This window comes from Prinia subflava, chromosome 9, assembly GCF_021018805.1.
Source record: "Prinia subflava isolate CZ2003 ecotype Zambia chromosome 9, Cam_Psub_1.2, whole genome shotgun sequence".
Taxonomy (NCBI): domain Eukaryota; kingdom Metazoa; phylum Chordata; class Aves; order Passeriformes; family Cisticolidae; genus Prinia; species Prinia subflava.
This window is the reverse complement of record NC_086255.1, coordinates 20917198-20931564: the sequence shown is the minus strand read 5'-3', so window position 1 is coordinate 20931564 and position 14367 is coordinate 20917198. Positions and strand designations below refer to the sequence as shown.

Here is a 14367-nt window from a genome sequence, read left to right as displayed (position 1 = left end):
TTCGTAGTTATTGACTACACAGTGGATTAAATTAATTTCCACACAGTTACTGCAATAGCAGCTTTGACAAAGAGCTTCTGCCAAGAGCTCTTGGATCATGAGTTTGTGTCTGAAGGCCTTTACAGCACGGCACTCCCATGTGTGCACCCACAGAGGTGACCCAACAGGCTTTAAGGACATGCACTGTCATTTAATGTAACCCCAACGCTATGAAGTCAGGCTGCTTGGCAAAACCAAAATAAGTAACCTGGCAGAAAAATCAAGCAGTTCCAGCCTCCCTCTGCAGAACATTGTCAGACTCCAATCACCTCCTGTCACTCCTGGTTGCTTTCCTTAAAGTATTATTTCTGTAGTATTAATTTGCTGAATAATTCAAATCTAGGCGATTCCAAAATAATACCCAAAATGATACACTTAGAAGCAATAAAACATTTTAAGATTAATCAAACTTCAGTTGGTGCATACAGGTGAGTTCAACTCATGATCTCTGTAATACATATTATTCTTGTATTGTCAAGATAACCACCAAGATATGCTTCAGAAGAAAAAGAAAAATCCTCCTCTGAAGAGCTTCCAATCTGAAAAGCAAGGTTGGTAAGGAAGTAAAGACATGTATAAGCAAAATATGGACACTCTGCTGATACAGTTAAGTTATAAAAAGTTATGAAGAAAAGTAAGAAGCAGAGACTGCTTTAAAAACTGCAGAGATATGCAGGAAAAAACTCTGGTTAGCCTACGGAGTGAGATCATTTGAACTGCAACTCAAAAATGTGGGAAAAAATGGAAAATGCTTGTTATTTGTTCCTTTTAGAAGCATTTCAGTAGAAAACATATACTTAATGCGTATTTAGACAGTTTCATTGCTTTTTTTTGCCATCTTTTCCTAGAGGAAATAAAACTAGGTTTAAAAAGGAAAGACATTAACATTTTTTAAGAAAAATTTTCCTTTTTCTGTGGCAACAAAATCAATGCCTGTAACTCTCAACTTGCCAAATTCATCCTTTTACCAAGCCTCTGCTCATCTTTGCCTAATCACTCTTCCTCCTTCCCCACATCCCCTGCCATTTCCTGTTGATTCTTGCTGGTTAAGGCAATAACTGAGGTGTCTACTGCTGACCAGGAGGAGAATTGTGGCCAGTGATCCTAGCACAATTTGGATTTTTATGCTAACACAATTTGTTCCTCCAAACATCTGTTTTGACTGCACACACACAACACCATTTTATGTTTTCTGTATGTTACTTTTCACAACAAAACAATTGTGCCCTGATTTTTGAAATGCTCAAGCTATCTAGACAACCAAGAAGTCAAAAACAATTCTTAGGTTCTTTTGCAATATTTGGGTTTAGCCAAGTATAAAAATGTCAGTGCAAAAAGCAGATACTTATATTTCATGATGTGTCAGAAATTAAAAGAAAATTGCATTTTTAGCATTCTACTAATTAGAGTGTTTTACTGCTCACAAAAGGATTTTCATATTTTTGTAGCAATTTACATCAGACAATAGGTATTGTAATCGAATAATCCACTGCAATTGTGTAATTTTTGACCAAATAGCTGTTGATAAATAATGCAAGTATCACGTTATTAAATTTTTTACAATTAGGTGACGAAGAAAGCTGTTTATTGCCTTCCGTTATACCCTCTGTTAATAAGATCGTTGTTGCAGATGTTCATGTGTGCTGCATTGATGTTTAATGGTGCATGATGCTCTAGGTGGTTCCCATAACCTTGCTTTGTCTACTATGAGCTGACTCAATTGATATGATAATAGAGAAAAGAGGTCTGAAACAAGCTGGGCTGTACTGGCACAATTTGCATAACCTTTAAATTTGCCATCACTTGATAGCCAACTGCTCCTAAAAATTCTTATTCAGTTGTCAGCGAGACAATGCACTGTACGAACAGCGCTCTGCAATCGGACAGGTGCGCAGGGAAGAGAGGGCACGCACGGTTTACTGCACTGTTACATCCTATCAAGAAATGTACTTATTATCAAATTTATCAAGCCAACAACTGGAGTTCTGCAGTTCCATTTTGGAGCAATTGCTGTTAGACACAACGCATGGCCTGGCATCTTTTCAGGTTCACAGTACAATACCACAGTGCCACATTACAAGGGACATAAATATTTGGTTCTGTAGACTCCTCTCTGATTTGACTTTGACTGCTAATCACTGGGGCAGGCAGAAGAATCAGGACGGATTAGGAGGGCAGTGGGGGGCACGCTACAGCAAACAAAGTCAGTGTATGCAGCCTCCAAAACTTTAGATCTGGTGTCAGACTACTCTGTGCATTCTTTTTGAACAAACATTACTATTATATCATTCAGTAGGTTATAGCCAAAACATAACAATATAAAACCAGTCCATATTTACCCTATTCACTAAATCTGCTGTCTGTATATACTCTGTGCCAGGTCTGCTTACTTTAATGTCTTAATTACTCATAACAAAGAAAACAGTTATGGTGAAAATAAGACAGAGCCTACTTTCATTCAAATGGCATCAACTACGTAAGTGCATTAACATTATTTCTGGCACCCAGAGGTTTATATCTTAACTGCCACTTCAAAGTCTACAATATGCTCAGGTGTGTCAAGGCCAGGTCATTGGTGTAAGACTGATATGCACAGCCTACTTTTCACATACGGCCTTTAAATAATTTCCACTTTGCATTATCTCTAAAACCTACTGTGGAAATCACTGAGCCAAACTGATCATAAAATCTCACAATTCCACTATTAGACAATTAACCATTTCAAAGCACTCCAATTAACCTTCCACATGCCCTCTATGTTCATTCTAGACATTCTGTCATCTTACACAAAATAAACTCCAAGTCCCCGAAGTCAGGCAAAGCAGGACCCATTCAAATCTGCCCTTTGTCTGCTTTTTCCACTAGCCAGGATCTCTGCTCTGTCCCTCCTGGAGCTAAGGATTTGAGTTCCATTCAGTCACCTATTTCCCACAACTTTCATTGTCTGAAACTGGATGCTACAGCAGAGAAAATTCTAATCCAAGGGTCAGTTCCTGCAGTTAATTTTCATCCAGGGACACCATACATACGCACATTTTACTCTACTTCCATTCTGTGCAATTATTCTATAGAGACTATTTGAGCAGGTGAAGATTAGAGGCTTGAAAACATAAGTTCCATCATTTATGGCAAAAGCATGACATGGATAGCTACAATTTAAACTTTTCTACAATGTTCATTCAACTGTAATCACAAGATAGGAAATAAAATCTCTAAATTAAAGATGATGGGCTACCAGAGTCTGTAGGGCATCTTCTGAGTACAGATTCTGCTGTTCAAACTCCTCTGTGATGATTTGTTATGAAGTGAACTGCTGCCAAGTGAAAAACAGGCTAACACTGCCAAAATAAAGGGAAAAAACATCTCCCACAGAAGATAATCTGCCTAGGTGCCAGTGGTCAAAGGGTGCAGCTCTTTGTGCCCTCACTTCTACCACACAACAAAGAAGACACCTCCAGGTAGAATGCGTTCTCAAATCTTTCAGCTTACACGAAGTTTGCTTTTTCTGTAACCTCTGGGTAGACTACAAAAATTGAATGGCGGATTCCAGACAAGGTACAACACATAAAAAGACACATGGATCAGTATAACCTGTTAATATTCATGAATGTTCTGAGTTCTCCATGACCATAATCAATAGCCAATGAAGTTAATGAGATCTTTCCATTGATTTCAAAAGACACAGGGTTGAGCCTCAGAGACAACAACATTGCATTCTCTCAAGCACTCACACAAGCTGATAACATACACTTTGATAATGTGCCTCTTCCTGTCCAGAATTTCAGGAATAAACAGGAGATGCCATCTTATCTCAAACCGGTTTTGTGGAACGAGCAATATACCATTATAAAGGTCCATATGGAGCATTTAGTGCCCCTAATCAAAGAGCAGACAGTTACCCATGTTGTTAATGCCAGTCTGAGATCCATAAATAAGACAAGTTATTTATTCAAGGAAACATAAAAAAGGTCTGAATGTGGCATCCTCGCAAAAGGTTGAGATTTTGTTTTGTTTTAACTTTGGGCCCTGGAAAGCAGTGATTCTAACTCTTATGTCTTCTAACATATGTAAGCCCATCCAACAGATTTAAACATTGGTAAGTAGAGTGTTTAGTTCAAACTGGCCTTGACCTTGGGCAGTGTGATGTTATCTGAAAACCATTAGTGGTCTGAAACTAAAGGAAAAGCTCATTAATAAAAGCAAAACCATACAAAGGTACAAAGGCAAAACAAAAAAACCAACAACCCCAAAACAACAAAAAAAGGAAGTTTTATTAAAACTATTGATCCTGACCTAGGGCACTACAGACATTGATCTTCCCACATCTCCACAGGAAAAAAAAAGTTAAGCCAACAAATTATTGATCTATTATGAAACCTGCTGAACAAGCCATACATTTAATTTCTCACAATGAAAAAAATAATCGCACCAAATTAGGATATGGAGAAAATATATTTCTCTAAAATTATTAGTAAAAAAATACCACTGGATTAATTTCATAAACCAGACATCCTGTTAGTATGATTCAACCCCAAATGTTGGGAGGTGAGAAGTGTATGCACTGTAAACCTTTAAAGCACAGGTTTCAGATTTCAACTTATTAAAGCACATGTTTTTAAGGAGAAATGGCTAGTGCCCAATACTGAATATTGCAGGAACATCAAATTAATGCACAGAAAAGGACAATGGTGAACTTTAAACTTAAAGCATAAATTTAATTAGAAGTGTCTAATTATTATTTTCTACGAAACAGAATACTATAGATTTGGATTTTCTTCAGTTTTCTTCAAAAACTCAGAAAGGTATATTTAGACTGACATAACATTGTAGATGTAGAAACGGTTGCTGAAAAACTGAAAGTCATCAGAATTCCACATACATGCAGATGGGCAGGCAGGTGTCATTTTCAGAAAGCAGGGATAGCCTTGACAAAGTTGCATCAATTACATGTGTATGTGAAAAGCACAATTTAAATTTGGAAGGCTGTTCCACTTCCAGCGCTTCCCAATTACTAATTCTGCTGTTTCACCATTCTGTTAGTTGAGTTCTATAATAAAATTGTTGGTTTTCAGCATATGAGACAATGGGGTTTGTTCCCCTTCTGTGGCTCTGTCCCTGTACCCTTTGCTCTTTGCTTTGCAGACATCGTTGTGCAGCGTTACCAGCCAGTGTTGAAGCTACTCCTATTCCAACCTTGGAACTAGAGCCTTTGTGGTAGATGGAAATTCAAAGCAAAGCACCACGATGAAATGTAAGGTGAACCCTCATTTCTTCCTGACTGCTCAGAAGAGTAGGGGCTGCTTTGGTAGCCACAAGGCCCAACTATTACCATTGTCCCTTCTCAAGATTGGTGATAGGCACTTCTATTGCTTCATGGTTTGAGCCAACAGAATAATAATGTACTGATACAACATTTTCTGAACAAATACCCTACAACTCACTCGGGCTGCAAGTAAAATGATACTGGGTTTTATGTATTACAGCCATTACAGCAGACACCAGCAATTTATTATAAATTAATTCTGTGTGGGTGCTCTAATTGAGAAATAATATCAGAGGGAAGGGCTCATTTCCTAAAAAAAAAAAAAAAAAAAAGAAAAACCCAGCAGTCTAGAGGTACGTATTTTCCAGAAAAATAATGCTTCTTTGGGATTTAATGGCACCTGAATCAGTATCTTACTGAAAATTCATTCAGTTTTTGTCTCTGGAGTCAAGCAAGAAAGGCCTCAAGTGATTTCAGAGGTGGCCTTAGCAAACCCCCTGCCTAAGTCCAGTTTCAGTGCCAGCAGTGTGTACCTGCTCTGGGTAGCATTCCCTGCCTATATACACACCATTTCTGAGGGAGCTCTACAGTTCAGCAGGCACCATCTTCTTCCTAGACATTTAGATCCATTTGGTATAGTAAAAACAGAAGCTGAGTGTGACGAATGGCAAAAGTGTCCAAGATTAATGGGCTATAGAATTCTTTGTCAATCAGTGGAAAAAAGGTGCCCATTTAAAAAACAATTTAGCTTTAAATACACTATGATGGGGTCTAAACCACAAATTACTGCACCACAAAGGAAATTTAAAGTTATAACAGATAATTCTATGAAAATGTCAGATCAATCATAGGTGGCAGCCAGAAAAGCAAGTAAACTGTTAGGAACTATTAAGAGAGGAATACAGAACAAAGAAAACAACAAAATCAAGCCACTTTGTAAATTCCTCAGGAACTTGCAAGTTGAACATTCTGGTTCCCCATTCACAAATACTCAGCAGCCCTGCAAAAAGGTGCAGTGAAGGGTGGCTCAGAGTGTCAGAATTATGGATCAAACACAGAACAAGTAAACAGAATACGAAAAGAGCCCGGAAAAAAGACAAGTGCAGGGGCAATAGGCAAGAGTTCTTCAAAATCAAAGGTAAAAAGACATTGTACATGGAATGATTATGGACTGGCCATGCAATACAAGCAGTTGGAGGCAGCCAGGAACTGTCCTAAGTGTCTGAATCTGAACAAATAAGGGGATGTATTTCTATATGTAACACAGACACTCTGACACTCATTATCACTAGACACATATAATAAATCCTATTCTGGCCTATTAGGCACAAAGACAACATCTCTAGTTCACAAATCCCCAAGCAACATTGTGCTGGAGTGTAACATGGAACTATTACTCCAGATTTGCTCTGGTTTTCTCTTCTTTTCTAAGTTCCCATGGCTCTACACTTGCAAACATCATATTAGAGGCAGGCCTTTGGTCTGTCTCGGTCCTGCTTCTACTCTTTCACTCTGTATTGCCACTCCAGTATCATATGATTTCTACTACCTAAACAGTGAATTTGTCTGTTAATAGAGATGTCTCCAAGAATCCTTTTTAGAATTACAGTATAAAAACTGAATTCCTAAATCTATGTATCTGTACCTGCGAAACAAATACAGAAATTCTTCCATGGAAGAATAAATACAGCCTAGTTCTAAGGAATGGAGTAGGGGCCCATATTTATTGTCCTTTAACAAACATGCATTTTTCCACAGCTTAACGGGGTTATTTTTCCTCAGAATTCTAGAATGTAAACTCATTGTAGCACTTGAAATTGGAGCTAGGTTTGATATTCCTTACTACAAGTGACTAGACATGAAAAAGGGATTTCCCATCTTCACTCTCAATTTCCGGGCTGAATTGGTGTATTGACGCAGTAGACTAGAGAACACATTCTTTTCTTGAATCAATATGAAATTATTGAAACACACACACGTGCCTATTTACACATGTGTATGCACATTCTTTGAGATGCATCAGTTGGTACACTTTTAAGTCCAGTCAAGACACCTGTATCCAGGAATTTAGGTTTTAAGAATGTGTTTCACCTGTCTAACAAAATGCTCAGTCTTCCACTCCCATGCAGCATAAAAGTACGAATGCTCTCAGTTACAAAAAGCTATTACCGGCTTCACTATTCATTAATCCCTATCAGCAAATGTTAATTATTAATTTAGATTTTGTGGTTTTCTAAGACACAAATAAACTGATTATTTTGGGCTTTCTGGCTCACTTGTTAAGCCATTAGGGGAAATGTCCTTTTCTTTTCTACATCCACTTTTGGTTTTTCCCTTTCTATTTGTGACTATAAATGAATAGGGAAGGGCGAAGGTAAGGTGTGTAATTGTGTGAAAATGAGAGCACATGGTAATAAAACTCAGTTACTGTTTCCCTGGGTCTAAGGCACTACTCTGGTTTGTATAAATGTATAGGAAGCCTAGTTGATAAAAAAAAGGGCTAGTCAAGGTCTGAAAGGCCAAGCACGAAAGCTGTGAGCAATGAAAAAGATATCGTATTTTCTTGCTTCTTAGAGAAGAACACATTATAGTCAGTAACTTACAGAAGAGGAGCTGCAAACAGACCCACCATAAAATGTCAGCAGTGTCAACAGAATTAAACACTTCTATGTTTTATAGATGGGCTTACAGGGTAACATGTTGGTCTGTGATTGCAGCACAACCTGACAAAGAAAACCTACTGACCTCTGTTTGGAGTGAGACATGCTCGAACATCAGCCCTCTTTATTCCCCTCAAAAAACATACCTATGATGATCTAGGAATGGCTCTTAAAATCGCTCATTTCCACAACTGTGATAAACCTTCTTAAAGAAAGGGGTTTAAAAAATCTCCTAAAATACTTAAGATCTAACGTATACTTACAAAGTAAAAGCAATATATAATTCACAAAATGTACTAACCATCATTATTTTAATTTAGATCAGGTTTTAGTTCTGTTCAAACAGAGAAAGTTTTAATTTATGATCATATCTGCATATATTACCATAAGAACAGTTGTACTGGGTGACACCAACACCCATAGAGCTGAGTCTTGTGTTTCTGATAACATGTAGAGGCAAATGCCTACTATTGCTTCAATATCAAGAGCTTGGTAGGCAGGCTCTAAAATTTGGTGACGTTGCAATTTTGCTGTGACATATTAACTTGGCTACACTGCACTGACATTAATTTATGGACAAGATCAAACAACAGTGATAGCACTGATAGAAATCTACAAAAGTATTTCTGCCTGCACTATGTGGTAAGTGCACTAACGATGTTTTAAGAGGAACCTCTCTCTTTTTACCACATTTGCCAGAACTGCTAATAGATTCTCTGAAATATCTCAAGTAATGTGTTCCAAAAAATGAAGATTTAAGTGGTTAATAAGCTTGACCTGAGCTGGCTTTAATACTTGAAGCCTTAGAAAAATCCTTCTTTGCTGCCACAGTCTAGCAAATGAGGTTAGTACAAACATGCCCTTAAATAGAGGTGGTCCTGCAAACATCAGGGGGAAAAAAGAATGGAAAATTCTATGTTCACCCCTGAACACGCCAGATTTCATTATTCATAACTTGAAAAATGCTGAAGTGATTTTCTTTAAATTTGGATTGTTTTTCTTTCCTCTCTTAAAGCTATAAAACAAGCCAACTTTAAAGTTTGTAGCTTCAGCTGTTCTTGAATTATGCAAATATTTCAATATAAAAGCCTTTTCCACTGCTGAAGTGATTTTTCTCAGACTTTTCGAAGATTTCCCTTTGGGCCAAGACCAGTTATAAAATGTATCTGACTAAAAGTAATTTGTTTAAAACTGTTATGAGCAACTCTGTAAAAGAGACAGCTTTCACAGCATTTGATTCTGACAAACATTAGAGCACACATATAGATAGGACATATGTGCTCCTGCCAGAATTGTGTTCCTGCTTGTGATTTTTGGTGCATTTCTTAAAAGGTCCAGCTGCTGAAATCAGGAGACTGCACATGTTCATTAACTTCCCCTGCTCTCTCTGCTTGTGTATTTCTTGTGGTTACAGAAGAAAGTCTTGAAATGTGAAATGTATCCTAAAGGCTTAGTCAAACCTCAGAACTCCGTCAAATCCAGAATCTCAGGCCTGCTAAGAGGGATATCCTGGAACCAAGCTGCGGTAATGGGATCAGAGTCTTGATAGCCAAGTAATTCCCAGGATGGCTGAGGAGCATCCGCACGAGAAATTAACCCAATACTGTTCCTCAAATAAACTTTTTTGAGCAAGTCCACAGATCCCATTTTCAGTTACCAGTCCCTTTCCCTAAGCATAGTTCTCTGTGCTGAAAGGTTTTGTCACAAGTGTCTCTCACAGGCTGGTTTTTGCAAGAGTTTTATCAAAATTCAGTCACATTGGGAATTAATGAGAGAGAAAATTAAAATCTTTTTGTCCATGCTCATTCTTAAGGTTACCGAGAAGGTCCAACACCTCCAAGTTTTTCAGTGAAAAGATAAAATTCAACATCACCAGAAAATGCACCTCTGGCTGCCCAGAGAGGTTCCCAGCCCTGGAAATGTTCAAGGTCAGGCTGGACAGGGCTTTCAGCAACTTGTTCTAGTTGGAGATGTCCTTTTGCATGGCGGGGGGCAGGAGTAGGTGACCTTTAAATGTTCCTTCTAACCCAAACCATTCTACAATTCTATGACATGGAGAGGAAAACATCACACCACAATCATTCACTTGTGTTCAGTGGAGTCTTATTAGAAGGTGACGGTTAATTTAGTCAACACTTCATCTGCCACAGCTCCTGTACGCCAATCCTGAACACTCCTTCCCTTCCCTCTAAAACACACTGATCTCACTCAGCTTGAATTTGAGCTTGCCTCTTCCTCGTAATGACAGAGAACAGGAAGGAAGGGGAGAGAAAAGGGGCCTTGGGGCTGGAGCAGTGTGACAGAGCAGATACGAACAGACAGCAGAAAGACCCGATGCACTCCGTGATGAAGACAGAGGAAATTTTCCTCTGAAAACACAAATAATTCTGACAGCCACAGAAAGTGGACTGACAAACGGGAATGGCTAAGATTGAGACTGCTGATGCAGTTTTTGCTTCTTACTGTTCCCAGGATCTGCTCCAGCTGTATGGACCTCTGAGCTGTCTGTCAATCCATACCTGACTGCCTACAGCTTGTGGCCTGTTTGAGGTGAGCCACCAGTATTTTTGGTTGACAATAAAACAATGCTGTATAAATTGCAGCAATTCATAAGATGACTAAAAATCTTTGCAGTATGGCTTAGGCCAGATGTTTGGAGGAAGATGTTTTTTCAGCTGTCTCAGTCTAAGCTCTCTCTCTCATATGCAAGAACTATATTCTCCTATCTGTTTGGTCCACCTTTTCTTTTGGTAATAAGCTATGCCTTTCTGCCCTATGCTTTGCTCCTAAAATGCCTGTTGATACTTTCATTCTCTGGAATGTCCAGGAATCAAGACTGTTGCCACAGTCCCCTCCACATGTAATGATCAGCTGTATCTGGCCTTCTTCATATTACACACACCTCTACCCTGCCCTAGAAAGTCCATGTATCATTCAGCATGTATCATTCTGTGCCTGGCAATCTGCAACAACTCCTTTTATCCATCTTAGTTCCTCTCCTTACAGCCAGAACTGTATCCAAGCATATCCCCTCATTATTTCCATAACCTGATCCTCATCTGACTTACACAAAACTCTTCAAAGAGGTGCACCCTCCTCTCACAACCCAACTCCACGGCTGCCTTGGCTTGGAACACCCTTAAGAGAGGTTTGACAGAGCAAAGAGAGCTCTGTTACAAACCCCTCACGGCCTCATTGCTGCCTGTCTCACTGTTCACGCATGGGGCAGGGGGAAGGGAAGGAGGGTGGCAGTGGCCATCTGGCTGTGACCCTTCTCAGGGCGCAGCCCGATGCCAGCCAGACGGGCTTGGCCCTCCTGGTTGCCAGGGCCGTGCTGACTCACATCCCCGTGCCCCTGGCCACCAGGCCCTCCTGGTTGCCAGGGCCCTGCTGACTCACATCCCCGTGCCCCTGGCCACCAGGCCCTCCTGGTTGCCAGGGCCGTGCTGACTCACATCCCCGTGCCACTGGCCAGCACCTTCAGGTCCCTTCCCACAGCGCTTCTCTGCAGCCTCTCCTTCCCCCGTCTGCACACACAGCCAGGGCTGCCCCAGCCCAGCAGCAGAATCCAGCACTTGCCCTCGTTAAACTTCATACAGTTGGTAATCGCCCATTTCTCTAATTGGTCAAGGTCTCCCTGCAATCTGTCGAGGTCTCTGCACAAATATGTTGTTCAACATAATAAACGTGTTGCTCTGATTATTGTTAACCTGGACAAAATATAAAGCAGAAGGTATGAACAAGCACACCCAAATCCATAGCTGACTTTGCAAATACTATTTTAATCTAGGCATAAGCTCTCTGAGACTTTACCATTCCCTTAGAAAGGCAAGATAAACAAGTACACAGCGCCCGCTTTTTCAAAAACTGTGCATTAGGAAAAAGAAAATAATTTTACACTGGTAACTCCTAAATGCAGTAATTCTTTTCAAGATCATTTAGAAACTTTTATACTTTCACTGCAGGTTTGAAATCTAGACCTAGTTAGTTCTGAAATAAGTGTGCTAGCAGCACTCTATGCCATTCTGTGGTATCATCATATGCTAAATTAAGGGACACATTTTTCTTCTTTCGTTATTATTTTAATGTGAGGAGGTGGGAAAAAGATGGTCCACACCAAAGGAAAAGGGGGAAAACAATAACAAATTGGTATGTCTTTCGAGAATTGCCCCACAGGCCAAACATTTTTATGTTCTTAATCATTATTAAATGACTTAACATGACACACAGAGCCTGGCGAATGATTGCATCCTGACACAAGAACGAATTACAAATGAAATGAAAGATCAAGCTGTATTAGAGGACTGCCTCTGGGAAATGAAAATCTTTAATTCTCTTTTATTATTGACATTTATTTGGCTGCCATGAATAACAACATAGCAAAGAGATTCAGCTATGCTTGTGCACTGAATAGCTTATCCCACGGCTCAAAACTGCCTTAACATTTATCATGTTTGCTTTTGTAGCTGACACCATTGCATACAGTCTCTATCCATCTCACATTTATCATGCATATAAAGTGCATTCTCTAATTTAAGTTCATTTCATAGCGAACAAACAGCTAAGATTAGCAAGTGTCAGTCCTCAAATAAGCTCCCGGTTGTAAAAATATCAAAGAAGGGATTAATGGATTTGTTAACAACTCCAGTTTGAAGAATAAAAAAAATATTCAGTGAAAATTAAATAAGAGCACAGGAGGGTTACATGTAAGATTTAGGTTTACTACATTATTACCAGCTCATGTATAAAAACATTTTTCTGCTGCTATTTTTCAGTCAGCTGTACAATTCTCAAGTGGAGTGCCTCCACATGGGCCATTCACACAATGCAGTGACTTTCTGGAAGGAACACTTCCATCATCATCCGGTGAGATACACACACCCAGCTCTCAGTGACTGGTTTCTATTTCCTTTAAAACAGTTTGTAGTTAACAAAACAGGGGAAGGAGAAAACTATTGAAGAAATCATTCAAACTGCTGCTGGGAATGATCTTTACAGCAGTGACATACCTGCTCAGTGCCTAGCTCTGAAGCCACAGTCTGAGGCCAATTCTGATTTTGAGGAAAATACCGTATGAGTAAGCACCAGTCCCTCAGGTGCAAAGCTTCCTCTACTCACTTGATTTCCAAAGGAGGAACTCAGCCCAGCCTAATAACTCACCTAGTGAAGGAATGAACCACTAAAATGGCTCACCACAGCACATGTTTTTAATAGCTTTATTTAGTCTAGAAGCATAGGTGGACAGAATTAAAGAGACTGTCAAAAGGTAGGCAGTCATGTTTATAATGCTTAAATCTGTGCATCGTACATCATCAATTTAGACAGCAAAACCACTTGTATCCCTGCTAGAACACCTTTTTCCCACGTACTCCTTTGAGAATTGAAGAGCAGACGGCTGAGAAAAGCTAAAGTGAGACTTTCTGCTCAAAGCAAAAAGAGCCTGGAAATTCACTTAGTACTGGATTTCACTTCCTCCTCTTTGCAAATGTTTAAATATACTACACTGTTGCACAGCTGTTCTCAGCAGGCACAGTGTATTCTTGTTTGCAGCAAAGATGGCTACACAGATAAAATCTCAACTCATAAAAATCTGAGTAAAACCAACTGGATCAATATTTTAAATCTATGTTACAAAAATGTTCAGAACTAAATTCTCAGGCATTCTTGTGAAATAATAGCTTCTTAAATTCAGACTCTTGAAACAAGTAAAAGCCTAAAAGATGAGAAACATGGAGTAACATCAAAAGGCAAATGCTCTGACTATCATTTAAAAATTGTAAAACCACAACTTGTAATTAAATAGCTGGAATCTTTACTGTGAGCAACAACAGAGATTTGAAAACCATACCTGTAGCCAATATAGTGTCATCTTTGCCTTGGGTGAAGACAACGATTCGCTGCCTTTTGGTGTTCACCTTCGGCAGGGCTTGTGTCTTCCGGGCTATCTCTTTAATGTCCTCAGTCTGTTAGGAGAGAGAAAGAAAACTCTTGTTACGGCATACTGGAGTGCTGGGAACCACATCAGCAGATCAAAGACTTCTTTTCTTACAGCTAGGTATAAAATAGACTTTACTGTCAGTAGAGGAAGATTTTTAAAATACCTCATTCTCCAAAGGGTTTATGTAGTGCTATGAGATCACTGGTTTTAATCTTGATAATGATAGTTCAGCTCTTCCAACCACTGCAAAACCGCAAAGCTAACAAAGGAATTACAGAGCATTTCTTAATGAGCAGTTAGTGGGAATCTTATCTGCTGAGTGGATTCTAACCATACCTATCATAAAATTAAAAATTACATTGGTAAGAGAGTAATTTGGATAAACTCTGAGCCTGTTTTGCATCCAATTTAGCCAGGTTTGATACTATTGTAATACCTCTGGCTTCAGCACGCTTACAAATACTTTC

At 39.2% G+C, this 14367-nt stretch overlaps 1 protein-coding gene across 2 annotated transcripts in view; it reads right to left on the bottom strand.

Moving 5' to 3' along the window:
* Positions 1–14367, bottom strand: part of ADK (adenosine kinase) — a 265836-nt gene that overhangs the window by 26129 nt on the left and 225340 nt on the right. For both annotated transcript variants that reach the window (XM_063405885.1, XM_063405886.1), the window contains exon 9: positions 13811–13925. In XM_063405885.1, coding sequence (XP_063261955.1) covers positions 13811–13925 — 115 coding nt within the window. The remainder of the gene's footprint in view (positions 1–13810; positions 13926–14367) is intronic.